The 26,144-nt window shown below is 45.9% G+C and overlaps 1 protein-coding gene across 3 annotated transcripts in view; it reads left to right on the forward strand.

Annotated features, from left to right (window-relative positions):
• Nucleotides 1-26,144, forward strand: part of LOC149340271 (nephrin-like) — a 382,817-nt gene that overhangs the window by 286,745 nt on the left and 69,928 nt on the right. For 2 of the 3 annotated variants that reach the window (XM_089549013.1, XM_089549014.1), the window contains exon 6: nt 9,227-9,280. In XM_089549013.1, coding sequence (XP_089405139.1) covers nt 9,227-9,280 — 54 coding nt within the window. Of the gene's footprint in view, nt 1-9,226; nt 9,281-20,003; nt 20,061-26,144 lie in introns of all 3 variants that reach the window. The other variant, XM_089549015.1, reaches the window with a different exon arrangement.

Genomic DNA, 26,144 nt, shown 5'->3' on the forward strand with positions numbered 1-26,144 from the left:
ATTCCAAGAGAATAATAAGAACCGAATTAGTGAAAACGAACCAAAAAGTAAGTAAAGTTGCATGGCATGTGAGCAGTCAAACACGGACGCCTGTAATTTTCTCTGGTACTGGTTACGAGAGTAACTGGCAAGTTATTATTATGACTGTTAGCGCAGCGCAACCGCCAGGTGTGCGATTGGAAGTTCTATCTAAGCCTTAAGGGAATTTTCGTCCGGGAGGACCCGAAATCATTGCACGCGAAAATAGATACTGGGTTTTCACTAAAGCGTTTCTAGTGCGTTCAAGGTTGACAAAGGTCGCGTTTTTAATTAAAACGACATGAAACCTGGGTAAATTTAAGCTGTTTATTAATTGCACAGAGTTATTCACACCAGAATTCAAAGTCCACACCTTAGGACTTTACTCAATTTTTGGTATTCCGAGATCAGCTTTGATTTCATCACTCTTAAACCAGTTATCAACAAACTGAGAGTGCGTAGCGTTGGCACTCCACAATGAAATGAACTGAAAAATACAAATGTCACAATTCACAGAAGGTCGCGCTTAATTACGTGGACAGTTGCCGCGGTAGCGGCTCACTTGAAGCTTTGAATTTTAAACCAGTTATAAACAAACTGAAAGTGCGTAGCGTTGGCACTCCACAATGAAATGAACTGAAAAATACAAATGTCACAATTCACAGAAGGTCGCGCTTAATTACGTGGACAGTTGCCGCGGAAGCGGCTCACTTGAAGCTTTGAATTTAAGCTTTCCTGGCTAGGCAGACTTGACGCGTGTCATATTATACGCGCTGAAAACAACCGTGGAGTCTGTAACCAGGTTTACGTTTTGTTTTTTTTTGTTTGCATAGGTACCTTCATATAGTCTTAGACTGCGGCGGTCGCAGTAGCACGTTGTACAGACACGAGCACGGCTAAAAACTGGGGCGCCAGCAGTAAGCTGGATGTTATTTGCTCACCGCTTCACAGGGCAGGTGATTTGCCGAATACTTCTCTTCCACTAGTACCACTGAACATTATCCTTGCCTAACCACGTGTACAAACACTCGTTATCACGCGACTCGCTCTCTCTCACGAGACACGGGGTAAACCCCGTGTCATGAGGCAGGTCTCCAGATCCTCAGCTCCATGCCGCCAGATTGCGAACTCCAGGCGTTGCTAATCCTGGCGTGCCGAATGCTTCCTGCCCGACGGGGATGTGAAGCTGCGGACATGATGCCTAGGGACTGGACCTACGGTAGAGCGATTAAACAAACATACTTAGGCGAACGTCAGTGCCGACCGGAAGCACTGTAAACGAGCCACAATTTGTCACCGAAAGCCTGGGGCATCACGGGAACTATATCTACGGGAAAGATACCGCGTCGACTTAGGAGGGCTGCTCGCGGATGTATTGAGTCGGCTGGCACAGAACAACGACGGTCATCGAGCGCCTACGGTTTGTCCGGTACCCACTGGAAGGCGCAAATCTACTAATTGGTTTAGTTTCAGGGTAGAAGCCACTCCGGTGAGGTGCTCTTCAAACGGAGCCACTTGTTTCTTAGTCGGATTTGTGAAATACACTGAATTCGTATTTAATTATAACGAAGACGGTACCAGGTTGCAAGGAAATGCATATAGAATTTACTTCACAGGTTTAATTTCCTTACTAGATGTCGTGCCAAAGATTTAATTTTTCTATTAATGAAATCGGGCTGTCTTAACGACTTATAGCGATCATGTCCAGCTGCATTTTCTTGCTCGCTTTATAAAGCGCTGGATCCGCCTCTAGGTCCTGTTAAGAGAGACAGGTACCCTGTAACAGCGGCCATGATATCTACATATATTTTGATCAAGACGTTAATATTTACCCACAGAATAGCGTGGGACTACTTTGTGGTCATAATTTGCAGAACACAGGCACCGGTTGTGCAGAGCCCTCAAAAACGGCGTATATTATTCCGACCGCACAATGAAGCCCTAATGCGGCACCAAGGACAACCGTGAGTCTCCTTTGCACCACTACGGATGGTCTTGACGACCTCCAGATCAGTGGCCCGAGAAAGAGCAACAAACAAAAAAAGAAAAGTACACACAGAAGGGAAAGCAAAAGCGTTAAGGGAAACAATTTTAAAGAAACAACAGTTAACTCACAAACAATATATCTGATCACCCTAAAAAGAAAGCATGCACACATAACAATCTCCCGAAACATAAATGTTTCAAGAAGCCAGAAACACTAGCATTTGGTTGAAACGGGCGCTTTCAGTTCGCCCATCTTTGGTCGCCCTTACGGCGGCCACTGGCACAAAACAATGACCGGGGACAAAGAAGGACGCGGCGACGCAGTGCCCTTTGTGCTCTCTCTGTGTGTTGGCGCCGTGATTTCTCCACTTGGAGTTGATTGCCGTGGGTCCCTCCAGTCCGGGACCGCGCCGACCGCCAGGCGAAGACAGCGCGCACTTCCGACAGCGCCGCACCGAAGAAGAAGAGAAAAGCACTGCCCTCCGCATCCCGAGAAGCCTCTTCGTGCGCGGGATGGCAATTAAGTAAGAGCCTGTCGGTGGAGGGGGTGGGGGGGGGGGATACTTTCTGACCTTCTGTCCCAACTTCCGGTCCGCTTCTTTTCCGGGCACAAATGATCGCCAGAAGAACAGGAAGAACTACTGCCTCTCGACAAAAGACGGATAAAGGATGAAATGAAAGAAAAAAAAACAGGTGCATGTCTGTTGATTTCATTTCCACAGACTTATCGGGAGCCACGAGGAGAGCAAAATGGAAAGCTGCGTGACAAATGCACAAGATGGGCGGATGAAACATAAATACTAAACGATAGCCAACAAAATGGAGTTTCCGGACGGAAAGTAAGCGGAGACTGTTGGAACGGCAGCGCTGGGCAGGAATTACTGTCAAGATTAAGTCAACGAAAAGACATTTCAAAGAGAGCGACTCTAAGATAAAAGCGAAAGCACGAAAATTCCAGCTGTATAAATTCTGTGCTTCAAGCGCCAGTGAAAAAGTAATAGTTGGAGATTGTCACTGCACCCTCGCTGCCATGTGCACAGCTGTTCATTGCGTGTCACCGGCTGATTCGTTTTGTTATTGTAGCGTCGTTTCCCTTCTTGTTTCTTTAGTCAATTCGGATCCTCGTGATGAGTTGATGAAGACGACGAAGTGCAGTGCACAGCGCGAGAGTGTGTTGCAGTTTAACACGAGGCGTGATCGGCTGCGGCGATAGCGTAGTGCGGTCGTGCAGTCGCCAGCGATGTTGATCTGTTCACACGCTTCGTTTAGGTAAACATTGACTCCTCGCAATAAATGTTTACCTAAATGAAGCGTTTCCTAATTTCGCATTTTACCTCTAGCAACCAGGTACGTCTATCTTTTCGTGATATATATATATATATATATATATATAGACCGAGAGAGAGAGAGAGAGAATAAGGGGTTACAACTTTGCAATTATCTTCATTTAATACCGACAGTTTCGAACAGAGGACCGTCCTGTCTCTCTCTCTCTCTCTCTCTCTCTCTCTCTATATATATATATATATATATATATATATATATATATATATATATATATATATATATATATATATATATATATATATATATATATATATATATATATATATATATACACACAGGGTGTTTCACCTAAGACTTTCTGCAATTTTTAAAAATAAGCTATTTGAATTAGATGCGCGCTTTTTCTGGCATAGCATTGTCAGTGGTGTAGTACATCGTAATGCAGCTAAGACGTGCTAACTAGCAGGCTTGTTGACCAATATTTGATAGTTAAGTTTTAAACTATTACCGTTGGGCTCCTTAATTATTGAGAGGCATGTAGCCCACCGTAAGTGATGTCCATATCCGTTTTTAGAATTTCGAGAACGCGATTATCCTCGGCGCTGTGGCCCAACAAATTTTGGCTATTTCGACGAGTTACGTGCACTGGAGAGGTTGCTTTGCCTGCAAGCTTCTCAAACCACATGTATTTTGGCGCGATGTAGGCGAAATTTGTTGGGCCACAGCGCCGAGGATAATCGCGTTCTCGAAATTCTAAAAACGGATATGGACATTACTTACGGTGGGCTGCATACCTCTCAATAATTAAGGAGCCCAACGGGAATAGTTTAAAAGTTAACTATTTAATATTGGTTAACAAGCCTGCTAGTTAGCACGTCTTAGCTGCATTATGATGTACTACACCACTGACAATGCTATGCCAGAAAAAGCGCTCATTTATTTCAAATAGCTTTTTTTGAAAAATTGCAGAAAGTCTTAGGTGAAACACCCTGTATATATATAAGAGAAGCCAACAGCCACAGAAACCAAGGGACACAGGGGATTTTAATTTATTTATTTCTTTTGTGGTGTTGATCAATTTAGAATATTACTGAATATTTTATCGCTGAAAGCTTATTGATTAGGAAAGCAGAAGAAAAAAACAACCATAAGCTTCAGTGATGAATCGGATTTTGCAGGCTCTAAATAAATCAGACCAAGGAGAGGTGGCCTGAGAACGCCTGAGTGGGATACAAATGCTTAACATGATGGGGAGCTCAGAAAATTTTCTTCTTGAGAGAACGCAGATAAACAGCGAAACGCCTGCAGATGAGTGCAGACAGGAATGATTGCTTTTCCACAATAAACATGCATATTTGTGTGTTGTAATGCGCTCAAAGAGGCTACGCGCGGAAATTGTACGTTAAGAATAAGACAGGAATAGTACGGCGTCACTTCGTGTGCTTTTGAACATGAGGCAAATGATTGAACAGCAAGTCCATAGAGAACGTTCCGTCCTATTTACTTACACTAATTTACCTGAGGGTATCACTAAAACCTCCAACCTTTTCGTCATGTTAAGGGCACATAATTTCTTCAGCTGTGCTTTTAAAGGCTCAAGGCACCTCGTGTAATTTTCTCAACGAGCAGGAGAGGCCATCTTTTCATTCATTTCTTCCCCGTTCCGTGCTTCTTACGCACTCTATATAATCCCGAGTTCTTTTGCTGTGCTTGATGTGAACAGTACAAAGGCGTAGATAAACTTCTATTGCATTGGCCGTTATAGTGAGGGAACTAGATTGTAGTAGCCCTTTGTACTTGATACGGCTATTATAAATTTTTAGTCGGGAATAATGGCCTCCAAGAAAGTATTTGGGCAATTCCACACGATACTGCGGCAACTTCAGTGGGCGAAATATTGGTTAAGAAACCTATACGACAGGCACTGCAACCGCACCAACATTGCAATTACGGCAAGAAAATCTACAGTACAGGGCCTCTTGGTGATACGCTGCCAAAGTTTTCTTCTCCTGAACCCTGGTTAACCAACCAGGCATGAAAACGGGCTAAGCTCAGAGAAAGTGCTAGGAGGTTATGATGATAACCTAATCGCGGGTACTTGCACCGGGCTATGCCTGTTACTTGGTTCGTGACTTCTGGAGAGGACACCTGCTGAAAGGATGAGAAAGCAGAGAAGAGCCCCTTAACAACAGTTGCGGCAGAGAGCCATAAAGCAGGTGGGTTAGGACCAGGCGCTGCACCGCTTTCCACGATGTGTTGGCTCATTTACGAAGCAGCACTCTCCGGGAACAGAAACACGGAAAGGTCCTTTGCCGCAGATTGCACATACCTGCTGTTGTCAGGCGTGGATGTCGGGCCGTCTGATACATAGAGCCTGCTCTGCTTGAGTGTATGGAGTGCTCGGAGCAGTGAGGGCAGTGCCCCAAAACTACTCTTTCGCAAAGCCATCGTGAGGGCGAAGCCACCTAGTCTCCGGCGCCGTAGGGAATCCTCAGCAATCCAGGTGTTTCTATAGATGCGCATGATTGCACAGATTATTTAACCGCCGCCGCGGTGGCTCAGTGGTTATGGTGCTCGGCTGCTGACCCGAAAGACGCGGGTTCGATCCCGGCCGCGGCGGTTGAATTTCTTTGGAGGAGGAATTCTAGAGGCCCGTGTACTGTGCGATGTCAGTGCACGCTAAAGAACCCCAGGTGGTCGAAATTTCCGGAGCCCTCCACTACGGCGTCTCTCATAGCCTTAGTTGCTTTGGGACGTTAAACCCCATAAACCAAACCAAACCAGATTAGTTAACCTACGGACAATACAAGTGTGAAGCTGCTTTCATTCAACCCACGTGGTCATCAGTTCTTCGAGCTTTAAAATTCCTAAAGTTTTCTTCGCATATCCAAAGGGTGAAACCATTTGGAAAAGAGGAACAGAACGTATTCATCGGAGAGCAAAAGATCGGTTCGAAAATGGGTGTAATAACAAACTGCCAGAGGGCACATTTATATAATGTGTGCGCATTCCTTTGTTTTGTTTTGTTTTTCTGCCAGAAATTACACTTGAATTTTTTACTTGTATGGATACTGTTCATACGGTTACACGATCAAATTAGCCTTATAAACCAGCCCCCCAAACCCATTTAGAAGTAAGTTTATCATAGAGCACCTCAACACGTCTTTTATTTTGTTGTTTGGTACTTCTCTACGCTCTCCCGTTTACCCGTTCTGCAGCAATTCCTGAAAGGAAGGCATCACACTCTCGAGAAAATGAAATCAGAGCCTTTAAGCTGCCACAACTGAAGAAAGGCTATCAGAGCTGAAAAGGAACGACACGTGGTGGAGTCGGAGCGTTCTCGCTATTTGCTCAGCATCAACGCGCCTTTGAGAGGTCGCATTTCTTTTACACGCATTAGCCGGCGCCCCAGCCTTTGCAGCGCCCATTCGAACAGATCCTCTTCCGTTTCGCAACCTCGCTATTCTCCGGAGCATCCAAATTTGTTGCATTATTTCGCCCTCATATCGTGCCAGCCCCCGCTCTTATCTCGATCCTTGCCGGCACCATCTTGCATTTTGGCTCTTGCCCAAGTCCTTTGCATCGTTGTTGGTCCCATGTTTGCCCCGGCGCCGAGACGCGAGCGGAACGCATCGACCCGAAGAGCCACGGCTCGAGGCGAGTCTGTCATCGACAGAAGCCGCCCTGGAGAGGCGCTGCGCGACGCGTGCACAACGAGTCGCCGTCGATACCGGTTTCGGCGCTGCCGAGTTTTCTTGCGCAAATATCGCGTCAGGAGGAGCGCACATGACGGCTTGTAGAATAGCCCGAGAATGAAAAAAAAAAAAGAAAGGAGGGGGGGGGGGGGGGAGGGAGAAAGAAAGAAACGCTGCTTGCGGCGGAATCATGTGTGTCAACAGCCTTTCCAGTACCCTATCACGTTGCCTCGCAATTTTGCTTTCATTTTTTTCCCACTGGTAGAAACCTGGGCGAGATGTGGCTTCGCTGAATTTTTTTTGTCATAGATGTTTTTTTTTTTCGCAATACTCTCGACGTTGAGAGATCCTTCCCGTGCTGCGCTTCGAAAGCAGCAAAACTGGGACGACATGTCACAGGAGCTGTGTAAGCTAGTACTTCCATTATTTCTCAGCTGGGTTGCTACACAGGCCTTGTAATGTTTAAGGTGATGTATGTCCACTACCCAGCAAATACACCGCCGCGGTGGCTCAGTGGTTACGGCGCTCGGCTGCTGACCCGAAAGACGCGGGTTCGATCCCGGCCGCGGCGGATGAATTTCTTGAAGGCGAAATTCTAGAGGCCCGTGTGCTGTGCGATGTCAGTGTACGTTAAAGATCCCCAAGTGGTCGAAATTTCCGGAGCCCTTCACTACGGCGTCTCTCATACCCTCAGTCGCTTTGGGACGTTAAACCCCAATAAACCAAACCAAAGTATATAGGCGAGGACAGTTGACAAGGCACTCGAAAAACAACGCTATTGTAACGGAGGCCGGCTAAAGTAAATTACCTGTATTCCTGCATTGCTTCCTCAAAGAAATCTAAAATAACGTTAAAACTAGGCGACGATGGTCGATGTCCAATTTAATGGTTGTGGAATTTAGACATCCATAGCTTAAGATTGTTGAGAGCAAAGAAATACCTATGAAATGTGGAAGCAGACGCTAATGACCCGCAGAGAGGCAAAAGACCTCTTGCAGAGACGGGCGAGGAGTAGGGGCACTAAAACCAAAGTTGCAGGGGTGACAGGCTGACCGACGACAAGGATGGGTCGCTGGGCGCACCTTAACTGAGTAGAGCAGCTACGAAGAGTTGTTGGCTGTCCAATAAAAGCAAAACGTCAGCGGCGTTACGCTTCGTTTGCCTTCCACTTCCCGTTCATTGACACTCATTGACAATGGGCGTCCCTAGGTACCCGTCTGATCTGATGCAGTAGGGGTGTAGCTGCGCGGAAGCGTAGAACTCGGCGAGAGATTCGATTATCACTGCAATCCACCCGACAGTTCTCACTACAGCGTCTTAGTCCTGCATTCTCGGTACGTGGCTCTCAATTTGTCGATAAAGGCGGGCGATTCCCATGGGGTTGAGTGTGCCAGAAGAAGCGTAGTTCTTGCTCCCGCAGCCACCGATATTTCTCACGGCTCGCTACCGATATCGTGCAAACTGAGCTGCCTCTCATGCCTTGCATGCTGGTGTGTATCAGTCATGATTAAGCAAAAAAGTTATGCACCTCTGGCAGTTTTTCGGCGCTCTGAAAATGTTTGCGCTGCAGAAATAACCCTTTCTAAAATGTTAACTAGTCCGTAATCTGGTTATCTAGGGCAACGGGCAGCCTTTGTCAAAGCTAAAGAGCCTAAAGCGTTTCTTTCTCATCAGTGCGATGTGGGTCGTTATATATCGCTATCTTTTCAAATCTCTTGAAAGCAACTCTTGTTCTCACCGCTCTTAAAGATTGGAGTTCCAAGCTGTTACAGAAGTCTTATTCCGTGGCTCGTAAGCAAGCGTCTCGTGTTCTATACTTTTAATAAAGCCTAGCTCAATTTAAGGATCTCGCTGAAAAGACCTGTATTGATTTTTGGGGTCCTTCGTATATAAAACTTCAGTGTAACACCATGGACTAATAATAACGTATTTCTAATTTTGATTCTAGTTATACACATGAGCAGACCCGGTAGGCGCCCTCACCTCGGATGTGTGTGCATTAATAAGAGTGAGGTAGTCTAACTGTGAGAACAACATCAGCAAATCGTATCTCATAAACAAGAAAAGTATTTGAGTAATACCGATAAATTAGGCGCGTTAGAGTACCAGATGCGTAACTGGAAGCTCAGAGGCCCACAGACGTTGGAAATATATCGGCGTATTTATTACAAGAACAAGCCCCGTCTTGTTTTGTTATTAACAGTCGCAGCGTTCTTATTCGTTTCTCATTCATGTTTCAGGTGTTCCCGGCATCAAGCTGCGCACAATGACAACTGTCACAGATGAAGCTCAAAGTAAGTAACTACAGCCTATATTCTGGCCCTTGCATGATTCGCCGATTAGTCAGCCACGTCTACCAGGCTCAGTGCAAGGAGTTAAGCATTTAGATCATAAAAGAAGAAATAAAATATCATGCGACTTTTTGTTGTGTCCTGTAATGAAAAGGTAAGTTTTTGCTTGACTATAACTCCCTTAAGACACCGCCGTAACTGTTGTGGATTTCATCAGTGCGGTATGTATTCGCATCAGCTGCCTCACCTTCACTCATCTGAGACAGCTGGTCAGGCCCATTTTATGGCTGCCATCTTGACACACGGTTTTGCTGAACATTTCACTCTCTTCTGTTCACGACAAAATTATTATTCGGTTCATTACCCGGCTTTATACTCAAAAAGATAAAGGCTCATCACCTACTGAAACTATGTGAGCTTGCCGCCAGATTGCGCTCATCTCACACCACTTAGAATTTCTTACGCAAGGGGCGTACTTCTGACATTTTGTGAAAGATTCTGCGCTTAAACATTAACAATTAAGATACATAGTATTCGCAATGTTATCTTTGTGTACTCTGAACAATCAAAAGACAATATGGCGGGAGTAAACCAGAATTGAGAGTCAGTTCATAAAAACATGATATAGCTACTCTGATCGATTAGATTCTGCTAGAAAATACCATATCTAAACTTGCGGTTGCTACGCTGTATCAGTTTATATTAAGCACGTACAAAGAACTTGAGGGAGGCAGTTGAATGTAGCCTTGCATCAGTATGGACGTTAACTGTTTTGCTCATGCCTTTGTTCCGAGTGAAAAAAAGAGATGTGACTCAGACCATTGATTGTCGAGCCCAGTGCTGCGTAGCGCCGTAGAGAAACCTGCGAAGGGTGTCTGTCGTTACTTAGGTTAGATTGCGAAAGGAAATTGCAGTGCGCGAGCCTGAAGCTAAAGCTGCGTGAAGAAACTGACCTTTTAACCGTCTAACAAAAGACATCTATCAAAGCAATGGATGTCATGTATGTGAATGAGGAAGACCAAAATATAAAAATTAATTTACAGTACTACTACACTTTGGTGATTTGATTTCATCTGACACTTGAAGGGCGCCCAGAATCAACACTAAATTCTAAGCTTCGTAACTACAGGTTACCCAAGGTACATTATTTTTCACCGCACCAACCTTCGATGCAACACGACATGGAATCCACATTCAATTTCTCGGCGTGACAAACGTTCTGTCTACAGAGAACGGCCAGGGACATACGCCGGTCATAGTCATCTATAGAAATGCGCAGTTTCGAGTGTTAATAGGCTTAGCTTCGCCCATTTCGCGTGTGAATACTTTCTTGGAAGCGTCTTCAGTTCTTTGCACCACTGCCCCCTGCTGGGAGACAAGTGTAATGTGCCCCGGGGTTATATAATTAGCTTTTTAAGCGATATCGAAACCTTAGATTCCATTTAAAACCGCAGAATGATAATGTGGAGTCACATTTGCGGCACAAAATGTAAGTATCGTAAAGTATTTTGGCCACCTGCGGGGCTTTGTGCGCTGAAATGAATTGCACCCGACGGGTCCTGAGGTTCCCCTCCCACCTTTTTTTTTCAATAGCATCGAGTGAACCCATCTCCCCGCGGCCTTAATTTTCACTTAACACGCCACCAGAGAAGTTTTTTTTTGCACCACGATACCCGCAAATATATGTACTGTTCCTCACGCTTCGCTCAAGCACCAACCAAGAACTCGCCCAGCGAGCGGCACCCGTCGACACCCACTGTAGCTACTAAAAATGCAAACATCTTAGTTTTCGCGCGTTTCAGTCTATAGTCACCTGGGTGCCATAAACTATTTTTTTTCTACAACGCGATGATATTTAGAAACCAGGCCTTTCTCCTGGCTCCTGGTCTCTAACGAACTGTTTTTTTTTACTTTCATATGTTGCCATCAGCTCAGAGAAAGCGCTTGGAATGCGGTGGGCAGTTATAAAACAGATATAATATAATTCGCATCTTCAGTCGACGCAAACTTTGCATGAGTTTGCTTTTTGCGCGGAGTGGTAGAATTTAATAATTTTAGCAAAGAGACTTAGCATTGAATAGCTAATCTCTAAAGAATAAAACACCCTTCTCGATATCGCGTATTGGTTAGCCTGAATAACTATCACGGGGCAAAAAAAAAAAACCTGTGTGACCTGGCTAAACCTTTAGGCAAGAAATCGATGCAGTCGAAGAGATCGCATTGCAGTGTAAAAGAACACTAAAGCGAAATAGCAAACTAAGAAATAAGCTTCGCTTGACGTCCGCATAGAATATTTATCGGCAGCACTGCCAACGATTTTCTTTTTCTGTGCTGAATGGTGGCTGCATTGATGAAAAAAAAAATCAGAAATGAAATTTCCGATATCCTTCCAAATTCACGGGCCCCGAAACCGGCGAACGTTATGCCAGTTTTTATGATGTATGTTCAACAGACTTCCCCGGCTATTCAGAACTGCCACTTCCAGAAGTGAATATTGCTGAGAGCTCGCGGCTCCGAACTCGATGCGTACAACGGTGAACACAAGCTAAGTGCACAAATGCGAGCGAGCGGCTCAAAGTTCCTGTTTGTTGCGTGTCTTTCCATCCGTTGTCTGATTTGCGATGTTTTTATTATAGAACCTCGCATTCTTGGCTGCACTCGCTGCGTTGCTTTATTCAAATTTCGGTGGCAATTGTCCAGAGAAGGCGAAATAGCGATGTCAGACAAATGCTGCACCAGTCATGACCGGGAACGAATTCACGTTACCAGGTGCATTTCCAGGAATCCCTGTGGGCTTATCATCACGCGTGTATGGCATTTCCTGGCTTCTCTGTCTCATAAACTCTCTTTTTGTTAAAATGACATTTGTATCGCATGACTTTGACCAATCAGTATAGCTTCGCTTAGTATTCCACTTGAGAGTCTTATTAAGGGAATGGCTTCCTATATACCAGTAATTGCAAGCGCTTTGTGCATACTGCTGCCGGAAACTAGACTGAAACCTGATTGATGGCACTGCGACAGTTTTTTAAGAGCGTTAGGCCTTACAACTTACGTTTGTCAAGGATGCGTCTGTTTAGTGCGCGCATTTGTGTGCGTCTTTGCCTCTTCACCGTCCCTGTCTCGTTCGCCCAGTTCTTTCTTCGCGTCTATAATGAGGCAACTAGCCCGACAAGTTCCACCGTTTAAATAAACTCGTGACTTTCTAGGAGCAAAAAAACAAAGGGAAAAGAAAAACATAGGATAAATCTTTGAGATGTTGGCTGATGTTAAAATTATAAAATCGCGTTTTATACGCTGCACGAGCTCCTCACACTGCGTTCGCCAGAATAAACAATATTGTTTTGAAGCAGCAGCCCTCAGTTCTTATCTGTTACAGTGGCGTGTACAAGACGACGCTCTAAGCAACAGTACCGTTAAGGATGAGGCAAGACAAAAAAAATTACCGGTAGTTCGTTGCCCGTTGGAATGCTCGGCTTTACAGCGGGGTATTAAGGCGGAAGCCTTTAATGCCTCATCGTTGTAAGCAGGAGCTGTCGACAGAAAATGTCACGCTTTTCAGTTGGTCGAAACGGTCGTAACGTCACAGTGCGCGAATTTCAAACGGGGTCAATTGTACTTTGGGTACTAACCATGCAACCAATTAAAGGGATCGTATAGTGATGCTCCAAGTAAGTTTGAGTTTAGTTAATTGCTTACTTAACCAATTAGTCCAATTAACCTTTCTAGTCAGACCAGATAAATAAATAAAACCGAGTAAGAATTTGGCCGAGCATGGGAATCGAACCCCGGTCTCCGGAGTGCGAGTCGAGCACGCTACCACTTCGCCATGCCAGCTCGATGGTTTGGAATGAACAAAGGCGCGTCTAGTGAACACGGTGTCTTCGTTCACTCCCATCTTCCTCCCTTCCCGTTACAGCGAGGTTCAGGTGTGCACCAAGATATGAGAGACAGATACATTTCCTTTCCTCAAAAACCAATTTACTGACGAGCAAGGCGTATTTGTCCGCGTTTCCGATTGGTCCAAATTGTCGTGATGCCACCACGCGCCAAATTTTGACGGGTGTCCACCGAAATATGTGAGACAGTTACTGCGCAACTCTCTTTCGTCAAATACAATTTTCGACTAGTGAGATCTACTGAGATATGCGAGACAGTTAATGCGTAATTTCCTTTCCTCAAATACAATTTTCATTTTCTACATTACGGCCCCTCTTTCTTCTTTCACTCCACTTCCTCCCTTCCTGTACAGTGCGGCTCAGGTGCCCACCGATACGACAGAGAATTACTGCGCCATTTCCTTTCCTTAAAAAGTGTTGCGTTCGAAGGGCAAGGCATCGCGCCGAACGGGTGGTGGCGTTCAATGGACTCCGTGGCAGCGCTACAACACGCTGTCGCGTTCCACTCCTAAAGGCGAAGCTTAAGCGTCCTTAATTAGCAATTAATGCACCAACAAAATGTGAAGTGAACAATCGCGTAGCAGATGCAGCACTCAGGCTTTCGCCTTTCAGCACTTTAGCCGCTAAAGTTCCTCGTAATTTTTATTCTTATCTCTTCCGTTTTATTTTATTTTTGCCCTTGCAACATTTGCATAGGCAATGCCGCGCCACCCCCTCTCCCTCTCCCTCCTGTCCCCGGCCGCAAGACAATAAAAAGGAATGGAAGACAAGCCACCCCCACGACTTTTGTATGTCACAGAGGAAATAAAGCGACTCCCCAACGAATCTCCGAAGAGCAGCCGTTCGCCTGGCGTGGAGAACGAAAGCTGCTTCTCCGCTCTCTGCCGTATCGCGGCGGGCAGGATAACGTCGTACGAGAGACTTCTTTCCCTCGGGATCTTATACGCTGACTCCCGCATTCCCCGCATCACTTCTGCGCCGCGAAAAAGCCGCCAGCGGAGGGCACGCGCGTTCTCTCCCTCTAGATCCGACTGCGACTGCACGGCAGAGCAGCGCGCCCCAGCGCCCTCACCGGGCCCAGTTTATCTCGCAGAGGCTCCGCGTGCCGCTCCGCGGTGCGGAATAAACACGGCTCCGGTGGCGACACGCCATTGGGCACGAACGCGACGCCCGTGCGCGCCGAGCCGTTTCTCTTCCTAGCACCCACACGCACGCACAGGGCAGAACACAGGGACAAATTTGCGACCAGTGACTCGTGCGCATCGCCTCCCATCTTAGTTTTGTTATCGTACCGCACTCTCGGCGAGGACGGTTTATGATTGTTTTTCGTTTTTTCCTCCGCTACTTCGTGCCTCAAGCTGGCGCCGCGGGACTGCGCGAAGAATACGGCGGCTTTGCTGCGAGGCGGCCCTGCTTGCGTCGCGTTCGTCGTCGTTGTGTCCCTCCTGCCGAATATGTATGCGCTATTTCCAGACGTCGGATACGCAGAACGCGCCAGCTCGGCATGTCTCCGCAGCATAAGAGGGGGGCGGGGGGTCTCGGCTTCGAAGAGAGCCTTGTATGTTGCAGAAGGGGGCGACGGTCGGAGGGAGGGGGTGACTAGAAAGAGACGTGGTGTGCTGCTCGAAGATGCTACAAGCTGGAATAGGAGCCCGGCGTTCTATGCCATGCCACGACTCTTTGTTCATCTGCGCCAGGCCGTCCGACGCCCCGCATTCATATTTACTATCTCTGTCGCATGCTTATCTCAGAGCTTTACTTTTTTCCTCTCAGAAATTCGGGAGAGTAAGAACGGGCGAGCTTGGATCAGACATCTTGGAGGCAGCTGTTTTGCTCTAGGTCTGTATCGAACGTTCGTTCCTGTCTTTTAAGCAGCCGCTATCCTACGCCTTCCGGTTTTCTATGCTGTGTTTTCGGCGCACGGGTCTCCATCCCAGAGTTACATTTTTCGTCCTTTTAACGCTTGGGCTCAGCGTACCGGCGGAGCAACGTACGTCATCTATGCGTCACTGACTTCTATTCGATTTACTCGTCGCCAGTATGAGCAGTTCTTGGGTCGCGTCGTGCACTTCTGTCAATGCTACAAGTTCGACTGGAAGGTAGCTGAAGCATACAGCTGGTGGGGACGAGGCTGTTGACGTCAGTGCGTTTTACTGCTCTGACTGCGTGTTCTTAACTTTTGCTCTTTCTGGCATAGCCAGCTGAAAGTATTCGCGCTTTACTGGGAGAAGAGCCTCTGTGTTCCGTCTCTTCACTTCCTATTGCAAGAAAATACCTACACCGACCCTTTGTGCTAGCTTTCGAAGTGGCAGTTTTCACGGATGTTTGCCGACTCACTTTTTGAGTTTTCGATCTTCGTTCATGGCATGCCATCTTGCTCCTCATGCTCGTCATTGCTCTCATTGCCTCTTCATTTTTCTACCTGTCTCCCATATTATCTGATTTAAGAATTTTATTAGACGTTCCTTTCCTTCTGGCGGCGCTGCGTTGCAGTTTTTCCCCTGTGGTGTGTATTGTACAGCATTGCAGCCTGGGGCAAACTTAGGTAATACGCACGCTGCTCTGTGTTTATTTTACTACCATTCATCAGCACACTCTATTAGGTTAAGTTTGGTTGTTCTATTGAACCTTCATCCTCGCCTACCCCTTCACCCTATAGCCCCATATAAATATCATCTCCATCTAACTACAAATGAGGTACTCGTAAGTGCAAACTGACTTTCATAAGCAAAGTCCCCTTTCACATTCGTCTTGATGTGTTGCTCCCACAACTGTAGTTTGTCCTTGTGAAAGGGATTGCTGCTTCTAGGGTCTCTTGCCATGCAGAGAATAACAACTGGCGCTATATTGGCATTAGCAAATTTTTCGTACTGCACGAAGTATTACTGAAGCAAAGCAGACATTTGGGCTAGTTGGTGTGAATTCATGGTGGAAAAAACAGCGCAAACTAAGACAGAAAACACAGAACAAGAGGGGAGATACTACAAGCGCTTGTAGTGTCTCTCCTCTTGTTCTGTGTTTTCTGTCTTAGTTTGCGCTGTTTTTTCCACCATCTATTACTGAACTTGGATGTCCATCGCTACGCTAAGGCTGTGAAGAAGGCCGTAGTTGGCGGCTTGTGGTAAGTTCTCACTATCTGGCGTTATTGAACACTCACGGGAAGACCACTTCGTGACTATATGGTCGCGCTCTTCCGTCTAAAAACCATCATCACAACCACGGTGGAAGCCGGGAACCTGTACTTATCACGACAGAGCGCAGGCACTGAGCCACAGCCTTCAAGCTGCACTTAAACGATCGTTAACATGAAATGCGCCAGAAAAAAAATAGTGGAGAAGATGGGATAACTTTTTTGGCTGCAGTGAAGCATGCGGATATTAGAGATGGGCTTTTTTTCTATTTTTTGAGATGAAAGATTTTGAGCTACGTAAGTGGTTTTATGCTTTCGCTAGGTTTTTCCTTCCTTTTCTAGAAAAATTGGGCGCACCCCTTAGGGAACCGCAACCTGCGAACCCTTATTTTATATATTCACAGTGGTACTGAGACTGCAGCGTAATTCGAAATCGTGCTCATCTTATTCAAACATGTCTAATTAGAAGCACAAAAATGAATAGTATAATTTGAGAAGCGGCAGCAAACCAGGTAAGAGTTTTTTGAACGAAAATGAAATATACATAGTGTTTTAAATGTATCCATTTTTCCACAAGCCATAGCGAAACACACTAGGGCCGGGCAATCATTAGTGCAGTATTGGTCGCAAACATACGCGGAAACAAACAACAAAAATGGTTATTATGCTGTTCCATGAGATATGCGAAGACTTGGCGCATTGTATTTGCAGTTGCAAGCAATACGAAAGAGGACCCCTTTCTTTTTTTTTAGTATTGCACCTGCTGCGAAGCCGAGGTGTCAGGGAGAAGCACAGTTTTATTCCTTCTGATACTTTTACTCCGAAGGCATGGTCTCTGTACTAGTTCGAAGTTGCTGAAGAAAATAAAAGTAAATTATTTTCTCGAATGCGAACAAAGTGAAGCCTGTCATAGCGGTGCTGTTTGCAGATGTCCAGGCATTGAAGTTTACATGTAATGGTCTTAATGCGTTCGAATAAGCCCTTTCGATGACGCATCCACGGTGAAGTGCATTCATCCCGACTTTCCGAGAGCCCACACCACCCCTGAAGCTTATGCTCGAGACCCGCGTCCACCAGTCCACCACACTTTTAATTGTACAGCGAGAGATTCGAACATCTCAGCGGTGGTCAGTGCGGGGCTGTGCTTTCCTAAGAACGCCAGTTTTGACGGGTCATCAAGGTAAGACAAACAAAGGCGAGGAGAGGTCCGGAAGCCCCGAGGGCGGCTTTAGAGTGACCTCAAACGTTCTACGGGCGCTGCCGTCAAGTTTTCTTCTTCGGCTCTCAAAACTCCGGAGGCCCTGTGCGTGGAAAAGACTGTGACAGTTTCGATCCGCTCTGGGGCCGAGGGCTTAAGCGGCTCACGAGCGGCAGTGAGTGGGAACGATATCGACCGGGGGCCTCTCAAAGGCGCGTGGAAGGCACTAAGGGGTGTTAGCAGAGGAGCCGAAACGAGGGAAACTCCGGCAATCGGGCCAAACTCTTTTCGACTTGCGTCTCCTCCCCTCTGCCCTCTCGCCCTTTATGCGGCGTTCGTCTAAAGAATCTTCGTTAACGCCGTGTCTTTCATCTCCACCACTGCCTGGGCCGCATTCCAGTCGACACCCTTCCCCGCGTGCTCCCCTTAACGCGCCGCAGAGGATCGATTGCAGGCCTCCGTGTCTGACGATTCGCCTAGAACTCGACAAAAAGTCAAAACTTATTTTGAGGTCTGGACAAAGCGAGAGTTGTAACATTGGTGGCCGCCTTCATTTAGGGACACATTCATTCGAGGTGTTTGAGTTTGACCGCAGCTGTCGCACAAGTTTGGTATGCTGGGGATGCGTTGTTAGTACGGTGAATTGTCTCCTCCTATGCGAGCGTTTGTTCTGTAAGGCTGTCAACCTGAGCGAAAAGGTACATGTGACTGGAAAAACATTGTTTAATCTTCGAATGCGATAACCTGCGAAGTAGCATTGCACTGCTAAGAGATATTAAGTAAGTAAGGAAATAGGGCGCATAGATGTGCACATGCCACTTACGTCTAATGCTAACTGGTAATAAAATCTTGGCATCAAAGCTGATCTTATTCGAGGGGTCTTTCTTCCATTTTTGTGCGAAAATGCAGGAAAATAATAAGAAGACTAACATAGTTAACGTGTTAAAAAATATTTCTTAGAAGAATTACCACAGACAGGTTACCGCTGAGGGCTTGACAGAGATGTCAATTCGTAAGAAGCGGAACACACACGCAGGCACACATACACCCACTCCTATACGCAAGCATGCGCGCATACGCGCACACACGCGCACATACACATACACAAACAAACCTTTTAAAATGTATCTATGGTTGAATTTATTCCTGGAGTGTAAATTGTTATTCACTTGGAAGAGTAAATCTAATCCTCAGGCGTTATTCATTCGCCTTCCCTGCGTCCGCTGGCTCCTGCATTCTCCTACGCGGTTCAGTCTCTAATCCTTAATTGTACATATAGCTACCACAGGATATTACGTTTATGAGTACTCTTTTTGCTGACATTCATGTAGACATGTGGGTAGTCGGGGACTCAAGTCAGTACCATAGCGCAAAAGCACCATTGGCTGTTGCAACTAAAGAAGACTGGCTACACACAAATTCCACCTCTCTTGTCAGAATTCACCCTCTAAGTCAGAAGGACAGCGCTTATGCGATTTTTAGCGCCTCCTTAGCCTGGTTACTGACCATCACTTGCTTTTCATTGAAAACTAGTTTGCGGCATTTTCTTTTTTCTTAGAAAAGCCGCAGCCAACTAATGGCCGGGGCAATGTCATGCGCTTTACACCACAGAATGTTCCTAGTCGAAAGCTTCGAAACAAGCAACATCCAACTTCTACTGATTACGAGGCACACGCTACAGGTTCGCCCGTCCAGGGGCTGAAATTTTGGCGCATATAATAAGCAAATGAGATTGTTGTTGAAATTCTTAGGATTTCTTCAGTGCACCTTATATCAATAGAGGGTGTAGCTTTGCACGAGTAAAGCGTCGTCAGCTTTTTCTTTCTTGATTCCACGGGCAGTTTCAATTACTGGTGCTTTCAGTCACTTTAATATAATGGGCCATGTGACCAGTTTTTTTTTTTTTTAAAGCATGGCATAACTTAGTTCTCACGCGCTTATTGGCATCTGTTCTCTGACAAACGTAATTGATGTAAACTTGCACGTAACTACCAAGGTGACTTAACTGAATCTAGATCAAAAGTCTTAAACAAAGGTATCATTGTGAGTAAATGAACCAAGATTGGAGGCGCTTCGTTTAAAAAGGCTGAGGAGGAAAATGGTGATAGTTCATCATACCACGACAGGAGATGCAGCGGTTTCTGTGGTAAACTAAAATAACACTAGCTGATGTTTTCCGCACAACTGGAAAGATCTAGGCTTTTTTACACCTTACAATTCCACAAAATCGCATCGGCCAGCTTAACTGTTATTTTCGAACAAGGTACCCGCATGTGTCTCCATTAAGGTGCATTTACTTGAATAGCAATAACCGCGGATTATGGAGATGCAGTGCAATGCAGTATGCAGTGCAATGCTCAGGAATCAGGGCCTCAAATTGTATGTGATAGGTGAAGCATACTTCGCCAGTGCATTGTCGGTACACCGATGTTTCTGTGGTGCATTTCGTTCACGTCATCTCACGGTGTTTCGTCACATCTTCTTGCTATCCCAACACAGGAAGAGCAGTCGCTGTCGACTCCTACGACCATTTCGCATTTACCAGACGAGAGCGAGGTTGGTACATGCAAGAGGATTGCTCAATTTTCTTCTCAACCCCTCTCTAGCCTTAGTCGTAGTCATAGCCAGTTTGCGGCTACTGCTTGTTTCCTACAACCTTCCCTTAAACTTTTTCCCTTTCTTCAGCCTATTTCTCTCTTTTTTTAGTGTCAGCTTTAGCTTTCCTTCTATTCGTAGTCGCCTGAAATTTCGCTCCTTTCTTCTCTTCGGCTCATGAACGCTTCGAATGCTCTTCTATATTTCTCACTTCGTGAGTTTCTGATACTTGCATTTGCAGCATGCACGCTACTTTTATTTTCCGCTGCCATTCTTGCAGCTGTAGAATGAGTTAAGTTTTTATTTTGTTTTCATTCTCGCTTCTTTCTGCATGCCTTAAAACATCGCAGATTTTTCAGCACCTTGTAGCAGCTGGTTGCTCTTGAAGGGCAAAAAAGAAAAAGCAATTGCGTCCTGCATTCCTAGACTGGAACGGCTGTAGGGGTTAGTTCAATACAGTTGCTATTCATGGAATACGTAATAGGTGTCTGGAAGGCAGATGTCTTTCCATTTGGCTTTACAGATATATCCCGGCAATATTCGTTCATATTTGAGCCACACTGGCGATCTGTTCATGCAGTCAAGAACTTAGAAATTATTTCTTAAGCACTGAAATAAAAGTAAGTTTGTTTTCTTCAAAGCAAACTTCTGCTCACTCTATTCACAGAACACAGCTCATTTAGGAAGAAAGGAATACTTCCTGGGCTGTGTCTTGTCGAAGGGAGCTCAGATTTTCTGAAGATCTTTCCGTCATTAAAGTAATAGACGCTCAACGCCAACCTCGCAGTGTTTTTTAATATTTGCAGAACAGTGCTGTGTGGTATGCACGGTTTAATTTACCATAGAGGCAGATTGCCTAGGAGAGACGCCGTAGTGGAGGGCTCCGAATGAATTTTGACCGCCCGGATTTTTTTTTTTTTTTTGCGTACATTGACATCGCTGAGGTCATGGGCGCGTTTACACTTCGTTTCCATTGAAATGCGGCTTTGGCGGCCACTATTCGATCCAGCATCCCTTAGCTCAACAGTCGAACGCCGTTTTCACAGCTGAAATATTCTGTTAAATTTAGCCCACTGAATACAAAGGTTGAAAGGTAAGTAAATAAACAGCATTGACGGTCTCACTCAAAAACTCTTAAATCATCACTGACAGGAGAACAGGGAAATTTGCTTGGCAGATAACGCACCTCTGTTCCGTTCAAAGCATCTACTTATTATACTTTATCTTTTCTGCCTACCTTTGAGTGCAAGCTTTGAAAAACTCGTTGCATTGACCATAATTTTCAGTTTTTCGAAAGAAGTGGAGAAAACCAAACCTCGGAATAAGGCGCCGTTTGGAAACCTAAAGCTTCAGCACGAGAGGAGCTTAACTTCCCTGTGTAGTGTGTTTCCCCGGTTCGGGCGGGGCTCTATTTTTCTTATTTATATTACTGAGCCTAATTAACGTAGACTTTCGGCTCAGAGCCATCCAGTGGCCTAAAATATGTCTGGCGTGCCAAACATTTGGACTGAAGATGCTTCTGAAATAATGGGAGTGCGAAAACTGCGCAACAAGTGGAAGTTAAATAGGAGTGTTACTGAGAAGCTTGTTCGGGCAACTGACATTTAAATTTTGCGATATCGACGCAAAAAAGTACAAGGACAAGTACCCTGTATGTGGATGTCTTGAATAACTCCAGAGCTTCGATTTCTACTTTTAGATCTAAATCATAATATAAAAGAAACAGCAGATTGCTTTTACATCATATCTGAAGTATGCTGTATACAAGCAGCAATTTTCTCATTTTGCTACCTACGTGTAGTTGGCACTAGCCACAGTGAAACGGTGTGTGTAACGACACACCGGGCAAGAAAAGTGAGAGGTTATTTCTGTTACATTAAACAACATTTGCGCGCTAGGTGACGACACCGCAGTCGGCAGTAGTTGGGCACGGCATCATTACAAAAACTAGTCATATTGCATACCAATGTTCACATCGTCAGCTTCCCAGATGAGGCGTAGATGCAGTTTTCAATGGAAAGAAGGGTTCCAGTGCTCTTGATTACAAGTTTATTAACATGTAGTACCAAAGCAACTCGAGGCCCTCGGCGTTGCTAGAGCTACGCTAATGTATGCAGGATGCAGGTTGAAATAACAATAAGGAGAAAAGAGGCGCAAACTTAGGTTCATTTTTTCCTTGAGGTCAGAAGTATTTTGTTGCTTTACCCTCTACTAATTTTTTTAGAGATTAAATTTTTATTTTTTCATTTCATCGGGGCTGAACAGGACATCGTGCCTTTTTTATGTGATATGTATTCAGCATCTGCATGACACACCGCTGGGTTTTCAGAAGAGACAGTGGTTAATAGCGATCGTTTAGTGCCTCCTAGACTGATCAAATAGGACAAGTTCGGGAAACAGAATGAGTGCCCTTATTCTGGCACAGTCCTTAAAGCGCAAACTACGGAGAGATAGAGAAGGTCCTATTCAAAAAATTGCCGCAACGGAATAAAAATTGAGCATTACTGTTCTCGTAACATTCCAAGAGACTTCCTGAGAAAAATTTTCCTAAATATACAAAACAAATTTTGAAATCATTGATTCGCGCCTTCACAACCGATAGTTTGCAACCAAGCTGCAACTTTTTTTTTGTTTCCTGCACTTCCAAGTGAAACATTCCAGCGTTTTTCTTATTTAGGTTTTTGACTTGGAAACACAACGTAAACTTTTAGTTCCTGGAACGGTAGGAAAGTAAGCGTCCTTGACCAAGTACGCCTTCCTAACATAAACCAAAAGTTTCACTTCTTTCACGTCAGCACACCTTTCCATCTCTTCCAGCTCTTGAACAGGCTCCGCGGGACATCGGCAGTGTTCTCGCTTATATGCAGTCATTTTGGCCTTGGAACCCATCCGTGTGGTTCGCACAAGTAGAGGCCGTGTTCGATCCTCGGCGCACCACTTCTCAACGCTGAAATACCTTCACATCGTACAGTGCTCTCTCCTGAAGTGATCTACAAGTTCGATGACGTTATGAAGACGATTCACCCCTCCACCCCTTATTACCACATCCGAGATTGTTGTTCTGGCCGGCAAAACCGTCTAGGTGCGCAACCGCCTTCAGAAGCAGACGGGGAGCTTGTCGATCGCTGAACTTCCCGGGAGATCCATCGCACTAGACAACTTCTCGGCGACCGGACGCAGGATGCCGGCAATCAAGCCGACTGTTCGCCTAGTGCTTGCGTCAGAACCTTATGGTCACCTTTAGGCGCAGCAGGCCCGTTGCTGCCTGTTGGCACAAGTGAGAGAGGCCAAACGTTACTAAGAGAGCGCAGAACGTGCGCCCCAACACGCATCGTAGCCGCGCACTGCAGATGCGTTGCAAGCCATGAGCAGTGTGGCGTTCCTCTGACACTATGCGATTGCTTCGAACCACCGTGGCTTCCGCTTTGAGACACCATGGGGCCTCGCGTCTCCTCAAAGTACGCAGAGCTACCAGCAGTCATCTCCAGTCTCTGAAGAAGGAATTCAGCAAGCCAACTAAAGCTTTAAGAAACAGCAGGGGTGGCGTTGCCATCGTTTACCGGATGCACCCGCCCATGCCACCACTTTCTCACGGTCGCCAATATTACAGAGCTTTTGGGAAAAGACAATCCGCAAACACCGCACACGTTCCTTCATAGGGCCTTCGCAGTAAACTGAGCAAAACAAAAAAAGTGCCCTGGTGCGCTGTGCTGCTTGCCACTGGCAGCAAGCATGTAGAGTGCCGTAAAAAAAGGGGACGTACTTAACAACCTTGCCGTTCGTCACGACTGCATTAGGAAACATATATATTCGCAAATAAGCACTATCATCCGAAATGCACAATTCGATGCTCATTTGACTAAAGCTGCCAAACCCGAAACTCATGATCTCATATCTTCTGAGTAGGGTTCGGAGTATATTGAGGATCTTCATCGGCGAATACAGATAGTTCAGAATAAGGCTCCCTCACAGCTCATTTACTTGTTCCTATTATAAAAAAAAAAGCAGATATAACGTTGACCCAAAAAGCGTTGTCTCATACGCACTGCACGTCAACAAATACCACCAGAGAGAGATAAGGGGTCTCCCGGAAAGGATTATCTGTCTATGCACGTAGTGTTCAGTGCTGGCTGCAAACTACGGGCAGAGTGAATTTCTGGACATCCTCAGTTCCTTACTAAGGTAGTACTTCTAAATTTACATGATAGGCGCTGTTTTAGCAGTTATTCGTCTAAGGGGATACGCCATCATCAAATGGCGCATCCAGTTGCAATAGAGGTATTTAATTTTCATGTAAGACATACTGAAGCATTCCATTAACGCCTACTCTCTGCTCGGCCAATTTACACAAACTTTTTACTCGTATCTGGTTTCGATATTACTGATGCTTATGCTTATATGTTCGTTCTTCTTTGACATTTTCGTTTCACTGAGCTCAATATAGCTGTGTACATATTATGCAAGGACCACGGCTTTTTGTGGGGGAAATGAAGGAGGGAATTATATTCTTAAAATGCCAAAATTTCCAAATCGCGCATAGGCGTTCCCCTCTGAAGTTCAAAGTAAAATTAGTCATGTTTGAGATATTAAACTTGGGCTTTCAATTACACAGTAACGAAATGTGTTTTCTTCCTTAGACCGCTACTCTGGCTTCACCCGCCGTAGGCGATCCGACGCTACCGTCAGCCAAGGCGCGCTTGCACTAAGGCACGTTCTCGCTTTTACTTCCCCGCGGCACTGTTGCCGCTGCAGTCTTCGCCACAAGGGGGGGCAGCAGCCTCGTCAGCCGTACTACCCGCCATTCCCTTCACGTCCTTGATCTCGCGAAGAAGCAGCTGCGCGCAAAGAGCGTGCAAGTCACAGCCTACGCAGCGTCGACACGGGGATTCTTCCTCGGTGATACCAGCAAGCGACAGAGGGAGCGCGTTTCCCGCGTGCCTCGTCTTTTCAGGTCCTCTTCGATACCCGCAAACGAACGCGGAAGCGAAAGAGTCAGTGAACAGCAAGCTACGTCGAACAATGACACGAACGCTATCCCCGAGCGCGGGGGAATGGAAGGGGCCCGTGGTGCGACAACGAGACGCCAGCAGCGGCGCCGAATCAACGGCGCGTCACGTTTGCATTCAGGCAGCCGCGACACCTCAGGGGAAGCTTTGTTGTCGCTGGTTCTCGGTTCCCCGAGAGTTGTCTTCTTCTCCCGCACTCACCTCCCCCGTACTGTCCCGAACATCCCCAGGCCTTCCCTCCTCTCCCGGCGTACTCCCTCAGCACCCGCTGATCTCTGTGTCGCATGCATTCAAATTTCTCTTTGTGCGCCTCCTCGTCACACGCCGGAAGGAACGTGCCTTGGTTCCTCTAGGCACGACCGCGAGCTTCGAGAAACGATAGAACCTTGCGGCGTACGCTGCTGCCGCGGATCACAACGTGCGGTCGGGGATAGCGGGTCATGCGAGAGGGAGAAAATAGAAGGGAAACAAGGCAGGGACAATGAGATAGAATTTTTGTTATGCAGTGATTTTTCTTCGCCTTTTTTTTTTGTTAGTGCTTGGTTGGCTGGAGGCCTGGCAAGGCGCGCTTGGTTGTAGTTCTCGCACAGTGCTTTGCAGTTAGAAAAATTGACGAATTTGTTATTCTTGTTATTTTTTGTTCTTTTGTTATGCTTTTTATGCTTATATGCTTTTGTATGACTGTTTCACATCACTGTCTTCCCCCCCCCCCCTTATGTAATGTCCCAGACGGGATCTTTAAGGGTTCAATAAATGATGATGATGATGATGATGATGAAAGGAAAAAAAAAACTGGGCACGGATTTTTGCGGCGTACCACGGCCATTGGGCCAGGCTGATATAAAAGGCTTTATGAATTTATTTCATGCACCGTGTTTTTACAACTCTGTTAAAGCGATTTGCTCGGCAAAATCTTAGGGTGGAAAATATGAGCCCTTGCTATGGGCTCAAGCTTCCTGACATTGAACTTGCTTCTTATCATCGTGTTTGGACAATTTGAACCCATAAGTGGTTCATATATTGTTCTCCACGTCCTGTT

This window comes from Amblyomma mixtum, chromosome 6 (assembly GCF_055824585.1).
Source record: "Amblyomma mixtum isolate Tamu chromosome 6, ASM5582458v1, whole genome shotgun sequence".
NCBI lineage: Eukaryota > Metazoa > Arthropoda > Arachnida > Ixodida > Ixodidae > Amblyomma > Amblyomma mixtum.